General features: G+C 39.6%; 1 protein-coding gene across 3 annotated transcripts in view; it reads left to right on the plus strand.

The window, feature by feature from the left end:
- Positions 1 to 17,623, plus strand: part of LOC143884805 (dual specificity protein kinase YAK1 homolog) — a 29,744-nt gene extending 12,121 nt beyond the window's left edge. For 2 of the 3 annotated variants that reach the window (XM_077388600.1, XM_077388602.1), the window contains exons 10-18: positions 3,761 to 3,911; positions 4,005 to 4,119; positions 4,243 to 4,325; positions 4,453 to 4,527; positions 4,987 to 5,064; positions 5,234 to 6,048; positions 15,887 to 16,069; positions 16,637 to 16,932; positions 17,334 to 17,623. In XM_077388600.1, the coding sequence (XP_077244715.1) occupies positions 3,761 to 3,911; positions 4,005 to 4,119; positions 4,243 to 4,325; positions 4,453 to 4,527; positions 4,987 to 5,064; positions 5,234 to 6,048; positions 15,887 to 16,069; positions 16,637 to 16,932; positions 17,334 to 17,410 (1,873 nt within the window). In that variant the 3' untranslated portion in view covers positions 17,411 to 17,623. The remainder of the gene's footprint in view (positions 1 to 3,760; positions 3,912 to 4,004; positions 4,120 to 4,242; positions 4,326 to 4,452; positions 4,528 to 4,986; positions 5,065 to 5,233; positions 6,049 to 15,886; positions 16,070 to 16,636; positions 16,933 to 17,333) is intronic. The other variant, XM_077388601.1, reaches the window with a different exon arrangement.
- Positions 17,624 to 18,163: the final 540 nt, after the last annotated feature.

Raw genomic sequence — 18,163 nt, forward strand, 5'->3', positions numbered from 1 at the left:
TCAATCAAGATAGAAAAGACAAGCTAAGTTAGTGCAATTATTAAAACATAGTTTTGCTGGTATCATTTCCCTTTTTTTAGTATGTTATCAGCTTGCAGTATATTTACTTTTTTGACTCATTGTGACAGTTTTTTAACTTTTTACACTACTATTACAGCACTTTTTTTTATATATTATTCAGGCATGTGAAAATCTGCAGTGTAAAAAAGGACAGAATATAAAGTTTTGAAATTTTAAAAGGTTTGGAGTTTCACGACCAGTGATTTTTTTATAATTTTTTTCACATACAGAGAAATCCATACTGTAAAGAATTCCCTTCCCAGATATATATTTTTTCTATCCATGTGAAAACTCATGTATTATTTCATGTTTTAATTATGATATCTTTACAATGATTTTTATTTAGTATATAGTTATATATGTAGTTGTATCCCTGCTTTTTTAGCCGTGTCCCCGTTTCTAGATTTTGGAAGGTTGCAATGTCCGACACTCCGTGCCCGTGTCTACACACGACACTCGTGTCCTGTCCGTGTCCACAAATCATAGCATCTCACCAAAGATGAAGAAGAATATGCTAGAATCACACTAGCAATCCCGATGCTTCGCACCTTAAGAAAAATTAATGCATCACACCTTTGCAAGAAGTAATGCATTAATTTTTCTTAAGGTGCGAAGCATCAGGATTGCTAGTGTGATTCTAGCATATTCTTCTTCATCTTTGGTGAGATGCCAACTCCATCTAGTTTGGGACAAAGGCTTGGTTGAGTTGAGTTGAGACACCTTTGCAAGGAGTAGACATCAACACGAGAGAAAAAACAACTTCAAATCTTTATTCATTCATCATTCATCATTCCATCATCATCGTAGCATAGCATCCATTATCTATTACTATTATCATCATCATCATTAATGAAAAGTGCCCTCGTGCTTTCAATGTATAAGAAAAAGAAAAGAACTAGAGATTTCTAAAACCCCAAAAAAATTAAAACTTTTAGAGAAATACCCTCTAACGAATTAAAGACACTCTCCCCACTTAAAAAATTTCATAATACATGTGAGGCCTTTTTAAAATACTCATAACTCAAGAACCTCAGTGATTTTGATGGGAAAATACTCTAATTCCTCCCCCCCCCCCTCCCCCAAATCCCATGACTTAAAAAGGCTTAAATAACGCTAGATTTTGTTTGGAAAAGACTCTAATACCCTATATGACTTAAAAGTACTTTAGTAGCACTCTAAAAACTAAATAAAACTCTTTTAACACCAATGGTGGGCCTATTTAAAATACTCATTAACTTCAAAGAACTTTAGTGATTTTGATGGGACAATGCTCTAATACCTCAGAGATTTTATATGGTGTGAGCCCTTATAGTCCCTTATTTTTCAAAAAGTATTGTACGGCCCACATCATAGGATGATCCAAACCGTCATTAAGATGGAACACAACTTAAATAGGTTGTTCCCCAAAAATCATTTCCATAGGATGATCCCGACCCTCCGACCTATAGAGAACTGCATATTATGGAAACCTCTATAGATCGGAGGGCTAGGATCACCCTATGTAAATGATTTTTGGGGAACAACCTATTTACGTTGTGCTCCATCTTATGGATGGTTTGGATCATCCTATGATGTGATCCGTACTTTACTTTTTGAAAAATAAGGGACTATAAGGGCTTACACCATATAAAAACTCAATACCTCATATGACAACATAAATAACACTCTATACACTAAATAAAACTCTTTTAGCACCAATGGTGGGCCTATTTAAAATATTCATAACTCAAAGAACTTAAGTAATTTTGATGGGACAATACTCTAATACCCCCTACGACTTAAGATGTAAATACCTCTGTAAAAACTAAATAATAACTCTTTTAATACCAATGGTGGGGCCCATTCTTCTTAACTCCTTGATTCATGTCATTTTGGAGGGACCCTCATAAAGTATATTACACAACTATGTGTAACATAATTATATTATAAAATGTAGTGTATATATTATACATAATAATTATAATGAATCGCATGTGAAATGTGGTATGCTTTAAATTATAAGACGTGTGGTAACCCGTGTCACCATGTTTTCGATGTCTTTTTTTGAATGATAGGTTTTCGATGTTGTTAGACCATTATAGATGCTTGTCTTGCCGATGTGATGGTTTCTAAGTGTGTATTTGTCCTTATTCTAGCATCTTAAAATTCTATCATTTGCATATGTTTCATACATTTCCGTGTGTTTTCATGATTTCCACTGAAATTTCCAATTGAAACCGAAATGTTTCCATTTCCGTGGCGACCAAAACCGAAATTTAAAACCTTGGTTGGGGACACTGTTTCAAAACGCGGATGCGGGTCAAAATGCGGCTAAAGCAAATCCTAGTTGACTCAGCACGACATGGTCAAGTACTTGGTCAATGCGGCTGAGTACTCGGTCGACGTGGGGCAAAACAGGGACTCGGACAAGAACACGGTCAAGGTGAAAAAGGAGTCGACTCGGGGGAGTCCACGATGATCCAGAGGTGTTTTGAAACTATGGTTGAGGCTGCATCATATGGGGTGTATAAAACTGAACTTTGATGTTTCAAGATGGGGGAACCCTTGTAAATCAGGAGATGGAGGTTTCATTTGAGATGGAAATGGTGAGGTTAGAGTCACATTTGCAGGTCTGGTGGGTGAGAGGAACTCCACCGAAGCTGAAGCCTTGGCTAGGGGCCTAGAATTCTGATCCCACTTATAGAAGGGGTGCTTCTTTAAATGTCATTAGATTGTGCAGAGATGTGTTGGTTCTCTTGAATGCTAGCTGATGTTTTTTAAGAGATATTAGAAAGATTGGAGGGCCATACTGCCATTTGAAAAGCAAAGTCAACCGGGAGGCTGACATATTTTCTAATGAGGGAGTGACCTGTTGATATCATATGCCTGAATAGGCAGATTGTGGTTATTTTACTTTTTCTTTCCAACAGTACTGGCTTCACTATTTCGGTCGGAACTTTTATATTTCTGATTCTTTTAATGAATGAAACATGTTGCTATTCAAAAAGTAAAAAAGAGAAACGAAAAATCCATCCCTACCAGTCAGTCGACTAATCAACATCATATCTACCACACAGAAACATACCACTATGTCCCAAGTTATTCAGAATAATACACACACTCTCTCTCTCTCTCTCTCTCTCTCTCTCTCTCCAATACCACTATGTCCCCATTTTATACACAATAATACACTGCATCATTGATTTATGGACTTTGGTTATTTTACTTCTTGTTTTGTTTTGCAGTGTCTTTTTTCATTTGTCTAGGGCTTGGTGGAATAGATTACTTTAATTTCTAAGGAAATCATTGTATTTTCAATTGAAATGTAGCGTAGGTTTAGGGAGCTGTAAGGACTTAACTGCAAGTTGGCGAAAGTTGTACAAATACAATTAGGTTTATGGATTTAGAGGCTGTATAGATTCTGTTTCACTCCTTTCTTTCTTTTTTGTATTTTGTTTTATACCTAAGCTTCTGAATCTTGTTTTTTCATTCTGTACAAAACTTTAAGGCCCTGTTCGTTTCAGATTGTAACAGCCGATTGTGAGCTCCCAACTGATTATTGGCTCAAAATTAATCATAATTTTGAGCCAATAATCGGTTGGGAGCTCACAATCGGCTGTCACAATCTGAAACTAACAGGGCCTAAATGTTTTTTTTTTCTGCGCTAACATTTTTATACTTTCATGGTTGAGCCTTGTTTTGTATGTTCGTAATTGTGTAGAGGACAACCCCCTGATTATATACTAAAGAATGCAACCAACACAAATAAGTTCTTCAAGCGTGTCGGAAGTATCCACCACTTTGAGGATGATGAAGCATGCAATGGGGGCAGAAGTGCTTACCAAGTGCTAACTGAAGAAGAATTCGAATCTGTGAGTCTTAATCTCATTCTGATACACGAATGCTTCTGATATATCATTTCGATTCTTCTCTTCAATTTCTTCTGGCTCGTGGCTTCTGTTCAGAGGGAATCAAAAAAACCAGTGGTGGGAAAAAGGTATTTCGATTATGTGGGGCTCAAGGAGATTGTTGCAAATTATCCTCATCGGAGAAACTTTCCCGATGAAGAAATCTCCAAAGGTTAGCTGCTTTTTTCTTATTCAAGAATCTTGTAACAGTACCAGTCGGACGATCTTGGTATGAATGAATATTTAATTCTCGTCTTGCCAAAATGTAGTTGATAGCTGTCCCATCATGTTACAGAAAATCTAACTCGCTTAGCGCTGATTGATTTCTTGAGGGGCCTCGTTGAATTTGATCCAGTTAAGCGGTGGTCACCTCTGCAGGTTGTTGAACTTAACTTGCCCTCTTGCCCCAGTGATTGTCATTGTCATCACCTTTCAGATTTTGCTTCTATTTTCATTTGTCAGTTTAGCTGTTCTTGATTGATAGTTTAAATTTCTATCCTTGCAGGCGATGCAACATCCTTTTGTGACTGGGGAACCGTTCACATGCCCTTATAAACCTCCCCCAAAAACACCTCGCAAGGTGAGTGCACTTATTTATCTATTTGGAATCTCGGTTCTTTTATGAGTTCTCGTTCTTGTTCTACTATTTTTTACTGTCTGCCTTGAGCCACTTAGCAAGTCAAGGATTTATTCACCTGTGTGTCTAGATTGACATTGTTTTATCTTCGACCAAGCAATGCTTCCTTTATTTAGTCCAAAAAACCCCTTTGGGAACTGGGAAAAGGTACACACTTTGTTTTTCTGGTACACTGTACCCTTCATGTTTTAAAAGTGACAATCACAACTAGATTTCTTGGTACTGTGTGCATTGGTGTAGCGGATTTGTGTATCTTCCAGAAGAATCGTAGGTGCTGAGTGCTGTACCCATGATGTTGAGGCAATTAAACAATTCAAAACCTGGCCGTCTGCTGGCCTGTACTGTTTCAAGGGCACCATTTTGGATGGATCAATAATGTGTGACTGTTCCTATGTTTTTTAGGCTGTTAGCCAGAATATTATGGTGGAAGACCATAACCCAGGTGGAGGTCATTGGTTCGTGGCTGGTCTCTCTCCTCAGGTCAGCATACTGCTCCTTAATAAACCCCTACTGCTAACTTTTTAGATCCCATGTATATTCTTGTTGGCAGGGGTTAATCTTCTTACACTCCAGTAGTTTGAGCTGGCAATATTTTAACTGTTTAGATCTTCGTAATATAAGAATGTTAAAATCTGTTCTACCAATATAGGTTGCAAAAGTGAGCAAGGGTTCTTTGCAGAACAGCCCTCATTTTCAGATGGCTCCTTTTTCTCATACCAGTAGCTATGGAAGTTTGGGAAGTCATGGCAGTTATAATGATAGTGTTGGTCTTGGAGGCAGCTATGAAAGTTATGGGGACAGTAATATGTATATGTATTATCCGTCTGTTTGTTCATCTGGACTCAACAGCCAGTCACCGGGTCGAGCATCGATACTTGGACCTAGTCCAGATGCAATGAGGAATTCTCAGCTCCCTCATGGAAATGGATTTGGTGTGAGTCCATCCACTGGAACTTTTGGGCCAATGTCCCTAGGGGCTAGTCCCTCACAATTTACTCCTCCAAGTTCCCAAATTCAGGTTTCAGCCAGTTCTCCTGGAAAGTATGGTCCATCATCCCCAGCAAGAGGCAGTGTTCATGGATCCCCTTTTGGCAAGGGGGCTGCAGTAGGCCAATATAACAGAAGAAGAAGTTTAGGATATCCTGGAACTTATGAGAGTGCATTATCTCAACACTGGCAGGGGGGGCATCACACTGACAGTATCAGCAGTAGTCACACTGATGGGAATTCTCGAGGGCACGTCGTCGGCTCACCTCGAAATATGCAGTCGGCTTCTAATCTTCCAAGCTGGCGGCAGCAAAGGAATGGATATTCCTCAGGGTTGTCATCAAACATTCATCAGAACACTCCGTTATTCTTTCCACTCAGTTCACAGGTGGCTGTCTTACCTTCTTCGGAAGCTTATGATAAGGCTGAATGCAGTTCATCACCGCCTGATCCTGGAGATTGGGACCCCAATTATAGGTAATCTGCAAATGGCTATGGTCATTCCCTTTCTTGCATTTTTGCAATCTTTATAACTACAAACATTTGTGCTAGGGGTGCAACTTGGGTTGGGTCGGATTAAGCTCTTACTGAAAAATGAATTGGAATTAACCCGAACCCGACCCAATTTTATGGTAAAAGCTCAACCCGAATGCCCAAACATCGACCCGAGTTGCACCCCAAATTTGTCCCCTTGTATGTATTGGCACAATAGATAGCTGTGAGTGAGAATTAGATTTCTTTTCTTTTCACCTGATCTGTAAATAAAGCTTGTTGCACTAAAGAGCGTATGTCCAAACAACTACTTCTTTGGAAGGGCCTGCAACAGGTTCCTCCTCTCTGTTAACTGAATAGTGAATACCTTCGGTATCAACGAAACCCTATAGTGCCTCGATACTTGTATAGGTTAAAATTATTGTGTGAGAAATAATATGATACTGATACGCATACTTGTACTCCATGAATACCTCTTTTCAAAATAACTATCCTTGTTTCGAACGTAGGTTAATCTCTCAGATTAATTAGCATGTTTTTTTTTGGTTTTGAGTATGAGTCTTAAAGTTGCATTTTGGAATTTATTATTAATAGCACTTTCTGAGTTAAAACTAGTAAAGATTTATGGCATTTTATTTATGCATGCCCTGTGTCTTATCTCATGATCTGGGAAGTTGTTGAGTTGTATTTCCATTACTGTGTCCATGCCCGTAGATATCCGTATCTTGGTATCATAGATGAAACCAATGGATTCACAAGCTGTACATGTGAAGAAAAACTCAACATATCTTGCGCTTCGTTTTTATAGAAAGAAATTATCATTTTCTTATCAGAACTCCTTTGGATTTTATTTATTTATTTTTTTGCACTGACTTCTTTTATAGAAAGTCAATTATTTACTAACAAAATCCTTTTCCCTTCTAAAGAAATTCCTTTGGTTATTCCTGGAACAGGTATTTATTTATAAGGAAAATCTACAAAGAAGGGGACATTGAAAATTATATAAAATATAGACAATAAGAAAGGGGACAGAGCCCAAACAACTGGGCCAGACAACCCATGCAAGCCATACAGAAAGGGGACAACCCATATAAACCATAAACAAAGGGGACTTGTCCCCGACAAACTGGGCATAACATTCTACACTCTCAATTGTGTACAAGATTCCCCATAATTTGCTAAAAGAATTTTTATTGAATAATATTCTCCTATTAACGAGGATGTTAACCATAGAATAAGAGCAGGTTGGTTGAAGTGGAAGCTTGCCTCAGGAGTTCTGTGCGACCGTAAAATCCCTACCAAGTTGAAGGGAAAGTTTTATAAGACAGTGAGCGGAGATGCGAATGCTTAGATGGATGTGCGGCCCCACAAGGTTAGATAGAATTAACAATGAAGACATTCATAAAAAGGTGGGGGCGGCACCAATTGAGGAGAAGATGAGAGAGCACCGCTTAAGATGGTTTGGACATATCCAACATAGGCCTTTGAATGCTTCGGTGAGAAGAGGCGACTCGTGCCAAATTGATGGAGTAAAAAGCGGTAGGGGCAGACCGAAAATAACTTGGGTAGAAACATTGAGGAAAGACTTGATAGCTAGGAACATAACAGAGAACATGACCTTGGATAGGATAGAATGGAAGAAAATGATCCACGTAGCCAGGATTAAAGCCGGGTAGATTCCTTCTTCATGAAATTTTTCTTAAGGATTCATTTAGTCGACCCCAACTAGTTTGGGACAAAAGGCTTTGTTGAGTTGAGTTGAGTTGAGTTGAGTAGAATATTTTCCTATTAACAATATTTTTTTTTCTTATTGACAATTCCTTTTGTTTTTATTAAAATATGTTATTTCTTCAATTTGTAGTGTAATTCTTGGTCACCCAATTCATCTTTCGAAATACCCAAACCAAGCTCCAGCCTTTAGTATTTACAGGATATTTATATATCATGAAGTAACCTTGGTTTTAATATTTCTGAAATCATCAGTTATATAGAATTCATGAGTATTTTCTTTTTGTAATGATGCAAATCCAAGTTTTGCATATTACTTTTTTGGGAACCAGGATAGCCTGCCAGGCTTCTTGCTGTAGTCATGTATCTGCAAGTGATATCTAAGGAGAGAGAGAGAGAGAGAGAGAGAGAGAGAGAGAGAGAGGTGATCTTAGCCACAAGATATGGAGAGAATGTAGGACAGTAATGAGGTAATGAAGAAAGAAGAAAAGGAGAGAGAGAAATATAGAGCTCTCAACTGTGGCCTATGGCCACAAGATATGGAGAGAATGTAGGACAGTAATGAGGTAATGAAGATAGAAGAAAAGGAGAGGGAGAAATATAGAGTTCTCAACTGTGGCCTATGTCCACAAGAACCAAGAAGAGGGGAGGAAACAAAGTGTAAGTGTGTGTGTGTACGTGCGTTTTGGGGCGGGCGGGGGTGTTGTTAAGGCTCACAGTCATAGGGTTTAAAGAGGTGGAGAGAGAAGAGGGTGGTAGCTCTTCACTTAGTCATGAGAGAGAGAGAGAGAGGGATCAAAGAAAGTGGAGATGAGGATAGAAAACTGGCCCGAGTCATAGTAGGATTCTCCTAGGGCTTGTTTTGTTGCCGAATATTATGGGGAGGAAACAAAGTGTAAGTGTGTGTGTGTGTGTACGTGCGTTTTGGGGCGGGCGGGGGTGTTGTTAAGGCTCACAGTCATAGGGTTTAAAGAGGTGGAGAGAGAAGAGGGTGGTAGCTCTTCACTTAGTCATGAGAGAGAGAGAGAGGGATCAAAGAAAGTGGAGATGAGGATAGAAAACTGGCCCGAGTCATAGTAGGATTCTCCTAGGGCTTGTTTTGTTGCCGAATATTATGGATTTACTAGGTGTTTTGGGGTGCCACGTAGGCTACAAAAGGTGTTTGTTTGCCAAACAATACCGAAAAGCCGGGAACACTACTTGGGTTGTCGGATGCTTGTATGCCCCATGTGACATCCCTAGTAGTCTCCAAACAACTTGAAAAAATTTGATATTTTACTGCTGAAATCCTAGGATTTACCCGCAAATCTCTCTCTCTCTCTCTCTCTCTCTCTCTCTCTCTCTCTCTCTCTCTCTCGCGACTCCTTGCCCGAACCTAGTTCTGGAATTCCAACCGGCATCGAAAGCACCAGCAACCTCCTTTCCATCTCTTTCCTCCCTTTCGATTTGGGGAGATATCGAGAATTTGGGCAAAAAGATTTTTAGGGGTTTTGTCGCGAATTGGTGCAGATCTAGCTAAAATCAGTGGGCAACTCTGATTTTTTTCTTGTTTCTGAGAAGAGGAAACACATCAGATCAATGAAATCCCAAATCCTACCAAGAGCTCTCAAGCCAGTAGGCGAAGATCTGTAGAACTCTTGCATAGAAAGCCTAGAATGGTAGGCCCCATCTCCATGGTTAGAAACTTGGTGGTTTACGACTGATTTGCCGCAGGTTTTCGTTTCTGCAGAAGAACATGGTTGTGGAAACATGTCATCTAGATGCAGGCATGATAGAATAGTTGAGTTATTGGAAGGCCTAAACGCCAAATTTGAACGATTGTTGACCCACTTGTTTTGCAAATATTGTACTCAGCAATATTTCCATGCACTTCATTTGGCTTCAGAGACTCCACATGCTTCACGATCATGAGTTTGTGCCTGCAAAATCATTACTGCACCTTTTATGGAGAGCGTGAAATTAAAGCGACGGATTAGAGCTGCTATCATCATCCATAGCCGGTTCCGACGATAATTAGCTCATATGTGCTACACAAGAATAAGGATGTTGACGATATTTATTCTACATGATTGTAAAAGAGAGTTGTTTGACAGAGTCTGCAAGATCTTCAATTAGTACCAAAGGATGCGGATGGCATTGCAAAAACACATACGATGTCGTTTTTTCATTAACGGTCGAAAAGCTTGAAGATTATATTGAAATTGAATTTGACATCTAGATTGTGCTCAATTAAGGATATGATCGTCTATAATATTTCTAACAATACTTACTACAATGGAAATACTTAGTCTGTTGGAAAGGACAACCATATCCGGCCCACATAAAGATCAAAGTTGATGAACGGAGCTGACCATTATACTCGACAGGGTCGAGTCCTTTAAACGGGGGATTATGATGGGGGACCATCCAAGATGCAATGAAGAATCAAGGAATTAAGAAGATGTGGCACATCATTGATGTTAAATGTGTTTTATTTAGTTTTTAGAGTGTTAAATCTAAGTCCTTTTAAGTCACAGGGGGTATTAGAGTCATTTCCCACCAAAATTTCTTAAGTTGTTTGAGTTATGTGTGTTTTAAATAGGCCCCACACATTTATTACGGGATTTTAAGTAGGAAGCAAGTCTTTAAGTCATTAGAGGGCATTTGGACCATAAGTATTAGGTTTTTTAGGGTTTTAGAACTTTCTAGTTCTCTTCTTTTTCTTATATATTGTAAGCACCGTAGCACTTTTCTATTATTCTATGTTATGCTATGGATGAATGAATGATGATGATAGCTATGATGATGGAATGATGAATGAAAAAGTATTTGAAGTTTTTCCTTTTGTGTGAATGTGATGTCTACTCGCAAAGGTGCCATGCCTTGATCTTCCCTAAGGTGTGATGCCTAGGAACCCCTTGGTGCGATGCCTTCGGTTTTTTCTTGGTGAGATTCCAACCTTCGTATCTTTCATGTTTCTCCCCCCACCCCCCACTCCACGCCACGATAAACTACCTTTCCGGTAACCCCAAACCTTGCTTGCATTACTTTTTCACCTATCTTCTACCCAAAACTCCTAAAATACCCACAAAATAATTGTCCAACCTTAGAATCACCATTCAAACCCATTCATGCCCTGTGCCCTTTTAATTTTGTCCAAAAATTAATTTTATACCCTCCCGAGATCCTTTGACAACTTCCCGGCATATGTCTACACCTTTCTAAACCTACCCTAAACCTAGTAGAAATATTTTCCCAATCTAATCACATATCTTAGGATCCGAAACCCTAGTTTTTACCTATCCTTTTTACCTTTAATGTTCCTTCTATAGATCCACCCTGCATTAGATTTGGTATCATAGTGAAGTATTGGTCCTTCCTTTGATTTTCCTGCATTAGATTTGGTATCAGAGCAAATTATTAAGCCTTCCTTCGGTCGTCCTGCATTATTATCACTAAGTAATCTGAAATATCTTCAACAGTCTGGATAGCTATCTCACAATTGCCAATCCACAATATTTTTTTTTGAAAGATGACATATTTCATTGATGTCAGAATTACAGCGGGGACCAGGAGTCCCGCCCTGTATTACAAAATATCAAACTGATTCGGGCATATCCTTTACCAGGAGAAACTAAGATGGGAAAAACAAAGCAAAATACAGTAAATTTTCTTCCTTCATCATTTACAACCTAAAATTTACAGCCACCAAGTATGCTACACCTGCTCTAACTTCCAAGCCTTCAGTGAACAAATCGTAAAGTAGAAAGATCCAGGCTTGCCCCTTCAATACTCCCCAATGCGATATTAAGATCGGTAAGTAAAACCCCCATCATTTAGGTAGGAGAAGATGAGAAAATCAAAGCGCCCGACACCTGCAGCCCACCCTGCTAGACAACGGTCCTGATGAGCCCGACTCGCCCCTCCAAAAACTTCCAATCTTCCCTGAATAGCATATCCGATTACTTCTTGATCCTACCTATCTTGCTATCCAAATAGCCACAAAATATAATACCCCAGCTGCTGAGATCCTATACACAGAGTTACGCTGCAACGCTCCAGATCACACCAAACGAATCCGAAATATCTTTGATGGAAGATTGAAACCGCCCCACTCCATCTCTACTTCCTTTAACTGTCATCTATTACCATCAACGTCTCCTCCCTATTTGCTCTATTTTTAGTCAACTCGCCAGCATCCTCATTTGCCGAACTTCTTCCATGCTGGAATTTAGGTGTAATCACCTCAACGAGATCCCTAATTTCGTCAATGATTGCAGCCAGCTTCCACGGCCCTACTGCTTTATTATAGACTCATGCTATGACATTTGATGAATCACCTCCCACAATCAAAGATCCAACACCATTTTCTACAAACCATCTCAGACCCCACAATGGTGCCTTTGCTTCTGCTTCATTTGAATCACAAACCCCTGTCAGATCTGAGAAGGACACTAGTTTTCTTCCAAGGACACTATTATTGATGCACATCCAAAGGTGATAAGAGAAGGGGCAATTAATCATTATATGTTCCAAGGATTTTCATTATTCGTGCATAGGGCAGTGCAACTTGCAAGGCATGCTTCTTTTCAATAGATCAAACATGTTGACTTTCTCCTTGCCACTGTTCAAGAAAAGGCTGCCTCCCTCGTTGGAGCCCGAGATTTTCACACCCACAAAACGGGAATCTTTTCTAGAATTAGTAACCAAAGTGAAGAATAAAGATCGAACTGAGAATGAGCTACAAGGATCCAGCATCCACACCCTTCGATCCGATGAATTAGATTAACAATAACTAGAATGAAGATGCGACCGGACAATTAGACCTTCTATTTCATTATCTTTAATGTTATGCCTAACCTTAAAGGACCATACTACACTCCCACTGCCCCTCCCTCTCCATGTAATCCCTCACTCATGCCTCCCTCTCGGTCCCTAATGGTTATTGGCTCAGAAATGCATGACACATCAAAGATTCACCTAATGAGAGATTTAAAGTGTCTTGTTTCTCAATTTAATATTTTCCATTCCTAAGTCATCCTGTTTCTTCAATTTGCATACTTCTTTTCCAATTCATCGAGTGTTTAAGCTTTTTCTTCCAGTCCCTAGTTCCCAAAGAAAATCCCTTTTCAATCGTTCATTTTTCCTTGATATTGTTGTTTGAATTTTGTACAATGACTTGATGTACACTGGTAGATTGGATAGTGCTGTCTTTATCAATATTATTCTTTCACCAATAAAAAGGTAATGTTTCTTCGAGGATGCTAACTTCCTATTCATCTTTTCCACAACCGGGTCCCGTAGAGCCACTTTTAGTACTCCATACCCCAATAGGAGGCCTATATAGGTAATTGGTAGATCTTTGCACCTGAGCATGAGCCCTCATCTCCTCTGATTATATGTTTATCCCTGCCAGGGATCTTTTTGAGAACTTAATCTTTAGGGCAGACACCATTTCTAACCATTTAAATATTCTTTTCAAGTTTCTCATTTAATACTCCACCTCCAAGAACATGAGAGTGTAGTCGGCGAACTGAAGGTGAGACATTGCTTGCATTTGTACTTAGTTTCAAGCCTCTACTAAATCCCATTCCTTTCACATATGATATTAAAATGCCTAGAGCTTCGACCATCATTATGAATAGGTAAGGTGAGATAGGATTTAAACCTCTCGAACTCCCAAAGAAACCCATTGGTGCCCCATTAATGAGGATGGATAAAGAAGCTATAGATGTGCACTCTCTTATCTAATTCCACCACTGGATGAAGCCCATCTTCTCTTGTATAAACTTCAGGAACTTCCAATCAACATGATCGTAGGCCTTCTCTAAATCGCTTTTGTGCATGATTCCCCGATTGCCGTCTCTCTTGGTGGTGTTGATTACCTCACTCGCTATGAGAATTCCATCCAATATTTCTCTTCCTGTAATGGATGCCCCTTGGAATTCAGAAATGATACTGTCCATCACTTCCTTGACTCTTCTAGCTAGCACTTTGACCAAGATTTTATACATGCTATGAACCAGGTTGATGGGACGGAAGTCCACCTGGTAAATTGCTCCTTCCTTCTACGGTATGAGAGTGAATAAAGGGCGGCCCAATGCACGAGGCTCCTGCTATTGTGGGGTTTGGGGAGGACTAGATGTACGCAGCCTCACTCCTGCTTTGCAGAGAGGCTGTTTCCGTGACTCGAACCTGTGACCACCAGGTCTCAACCTTACGGTATGAGAGTGAATGTGTTGTTTTTTTCCTTGCACAGTCTCCCTCTCTTGTGGAACTCCTCCAAAAATGCGGAGACCTTTTTGATGAAATCCCAATACCATTGGTCGAATGACATCAGAAAGCTATCGGGTCCTAGATCTTTGTCGTTTTCCATGCTTTGGATTGTCGTCCACACTTCTTCCTCTGTGAACTCCCTCTCTAGCCAATCACACTACGCTGGACTTATCCGCTTAAAGGAAAACCCCTCCATCTTGGCATGTTTTGCCTCCACTCATGCTTCAGTGATTTTGTCCCTTGACGAGATTCAACACCCAAATACCTATCAATCAAGCCTAGAATCTTCAATGGTTAAAGTCTGCAATTCTGGTACATTATAAAGAATATATAGAAACAAAAGAAGCCGAATAAATCATCTTTTCTTCCCTATGAAAATATGGTCCTTTATTTCTTTTCATAAACCTAAAGTTTTTCTTCTCAAAAGAGAGTTTATATATATATATATATAGAGGAAACTGTTAAGCTCACCAAACTTATGGTGAGCTAGCTTGCCCAATCACATGGGTCCCACATTTTGGGGAGTGATCCAAACCATTCATTTGCAAGGACTTATCATAGATAGGGGGTGTACCAAAAATCAGCTCCATAGGATCATCCTAACCCCTCCATTTGTGGAGGACAAAAATGGGGCAGATTTGTGTCTGTCCATTTTTGTCCTCCACAAATGGAGGGGTTAGGATGATCCTATGGAGCTGATTTTTGGTACACCCCCCATCTATGTAAGGGACTTTCAAATGAATGCTTTGGATCATCCTAACAAAGTGGGCCCCCATGTGATTGGGCAAGCTAGCTCACCAACAGTTTCCTCATATATATATATATATATATATATATATATATGCTACCTAAAACCTTAAACCTATGAACAAAAGGGATGATTTTTCCAACAAAAACCCACGAATCTCCTTTCCTATTCTAACTTCATGTCCAAAATCCCAAAATAAAACTCACATAACACCAGCCCATGGAATGTGGAGCCCATTTCGTGGGGCGCTGAGCTCCCTCTCCTCTTGCACCTGTTCTTTCGACTCTTCTGGTGTACGAACTGCATCAGGTATCTTGTACAAGAATCTGGCTTGTTAACTCCTTCACAAGGAATGACTTTCTTGCACATTTCATTATATGACGAGTGATTTGGTTGTGCGCAGAAATCATACGATTTTTTAGTTTTATTAAAAAATTCAATTCCTTGTAATAAAGATGAAATTCCCACCTTCGTGACAATAACTGTACATGTGCTTATTTTGGACTGCCCATTAACTCCATTTTGTAAGAAAACACTTGGTTATCAAGGAACAACTAGATACCTTGGTTTTTTCAATAGATTCTTATGCTAATTTAATATTTATAGTGTGATCAGAATCTAAAATAAGTAGGTTTTATGCATATTGTGGAAATTAATATTTCAATAATATATTTTAAATAAATACTCGTGATATGGTTATTTTACTGGTGATTTGTGACTTATGCATATGTATTGCTGTTCCTCTGTTGTGTAAACATTGGGTAGAATTGACTCTGATGACATGGCAACTCCAAAGCAATAGCATATATGTCAATTCACCCGGGCAAGTTCCGCACCCGATCCCTCTCTAGGTTGGGCCTACAGCTGCCGCTTAGGGCCACCTTGTTATAAATTTCTAATTACGTTAATTACCTAATTTACATGAGTAAGACCCCCCCATCCACACAACACTCACACGCTATCTCCCATGTGCGTGCATGGATAAATGCCTTCAACAGTTACTGAAGGTGATATATGCTGCCACTATATTTTGTTTTAGACATCAAATTATTAATTTTTGATTTTTTTCTGCACGTGATTGATTTATTCCAGTGATGAGCTTCTTTTGCAAGAGGATGGTTCTGATGTGAGCTCCCTCACATCTGGAGTTGCCAATGGAATGCGCCTTATTCAAGCTTCAGATTCTGCAAGTCTAACGAGTGGAATTGGTAGATTTAACCGTGGCTTCTTCGACCAGGCCCAGACAAGCTCAAGCTGTATTTTAACTAATCAAAGGTATGTTGTGTGTTCCTTAAAAAGTGCCATGGAGGTTTTGTAATGATGTTGCCACTATCTTGCAAGTATGACTTACAGAGACGTCAGCAATCAAAGTTCATTCTTTTTGTGACATACATGAAAAAATGTAGAGTGCTGGTAATAATTTTAGTTTAGATTGATCAATACTGTATCTTTCTTTTTTTTTAAGTTACTGTTATCTTTTAAGAGGTATTCTAACCTGCATCTCACTGGAGATCTGTTGCGTAAACAACCACCGAAAACCTGTTAGATTTTTGTGTGCCTAATCCCTCGAGGCGAGGCGATATCATCTCATCTTTCAAAGTTGCCGGCTGGTACTGGTGAAGCCCAATTTTGTCAAACATGCTCTCTCCATTATTATTTTGTCGGGTTTGAAGTTTCTAGCATGGCTGCATATGGTAATGAGTTTGTATCCTTTGTGTTACTGTTACCTACCCAAAAAAGGTTACTGTTACCATTGTAGAATTATTTTACCGTGAAAACTTTAGTAAATAAATGTTATGGTCATCCTCGAGGTCTCAGATTTCATGTGTGGTTGTGTGACAGCAGAACAAATGGAGCAGTTCAAGAATATTCACATGTAGAAGGAAGCCCTCCTTCAATCCATGATATGCACATCGGTCATTCCCGTCTCATGCCTAAGGCTTCACACTATATGCCTCATTTCTCACAAAACTCTCCCACCCGATTCGGTCAACAACCAATTCAGCAGTTCAACCAAGTGCACCCAACATTTGCTCCTGGGGAGAGGAATCATCCCAAGGGTCAGCCAACTCTTTCCTGTAACTCTGCAGGACCACGTTCTACAGGCCAGAATATATTTGCAAATGGCACGCCATGGGGTACCAATCCATCCTGCATTTTATTAATGCCCTGTTTGTTTGGGATTTTGACGCCGTGGGATACTAATCTATCCGTTGGTCAATGCTTGCCTATATTTATTTCCACTCAGCCATATTGACAATGCACCTGGACTTTGTGGACAAAGACATCTTGCTAGGACAATGATTTGACGATGCCTAGGGAGGGCGGCTTCCCTGGACTGCCACTCCTGCACGCCCTGCATGTGGTCCAGGAGGCCGCCCTCCTTGGCATCCTTCTAGTTCTCCTTCATCGTCCTACACCCTTACTAGTGCTGGTTGTCTTTTTCCAAAAGTGATGGTTATCTTTTTTCATTTTGTCTGCATGGTCAATGTCGTATCTACCTTCCTGTTGCCATTTAACTGAATGACATGTTCTTTAGGGCGAAGGGCCGGATATCCCATTACCACAATTCCGCCATCATACCATGCAAGGAAGGACTATGGGAGGATCACGTGACAAGGAAGGCTACTCACTTTCAAGGACTATGGGAGGATCACATGACAAGGAAGGCTACTTACTTTCCCTCGCATGATCTATCATACAATTGTGGCAGTGAAAATTGGACTCAAAAATTCTTTTGCCTTTGATTTTGATGTATCTGGAAATCTTTGTCTGGGTCTTGTTAATACATTATGCTTCATAAATATAATGCCATAATTATTGCGTCAATATGTTCTTTGAACTTTGTGCGTGGTTATTCGTTGGACTTACTAATCTTTAGCAAAGTCTCTCTGAACACTGTCAAGTCACAACCTTGGGCCGGATTTATTATTGTTCATAATAAAGCTAAGTAGTTTTGGTATTTCATGGAATTTGACATATTTACTGAGGTTTTTTGCAGTCATAGAATAAAAGAAAGTGTGAAAGATGGCCAATCCTTGAGATCAATCAATTATAATTATTCAACAGGTAAGTCACTCGAATAACTTTGTTTCATTGCCTATGATCACCATATGAAATGGTGGTAAATCATTTGAAATACACTCACGGTTCAACAGCCGCAACACTGGGCATATTTTCCTTGGATGACAGCTTTACAATTTACTTGAAATGTCAATCCATAAACTGACTCTGTAGGTGGTCTTTGCAGATAGTGAAATGCTTGTCAGACGTGGCCTTGACGATCCCATTTCCCTTTTATTTAAATTAGGCTGGCTGGAGGAGCTATCCTTAAGGGATAAGCTTAAAGTTTGGTGGCTGGAGGCAGGG

The sequence above is a fragment of the Tasmannia lanceolata genome, unplaced genomic scaffold (genome assembly GCF_043159265.1).
Source record: "Tasmannia lanceolata isolate RefF3 unplaced genomic scaffold, GAP_Taslan_0.1 ptg000008l, whole genome shotgun sequence".
NCBI lineage: Eukaryota > Viridiplantae > Streptophyta > Magnoliopsida > Canellales > Winteraceae > Tasmannia > Tasmannia lanceolata.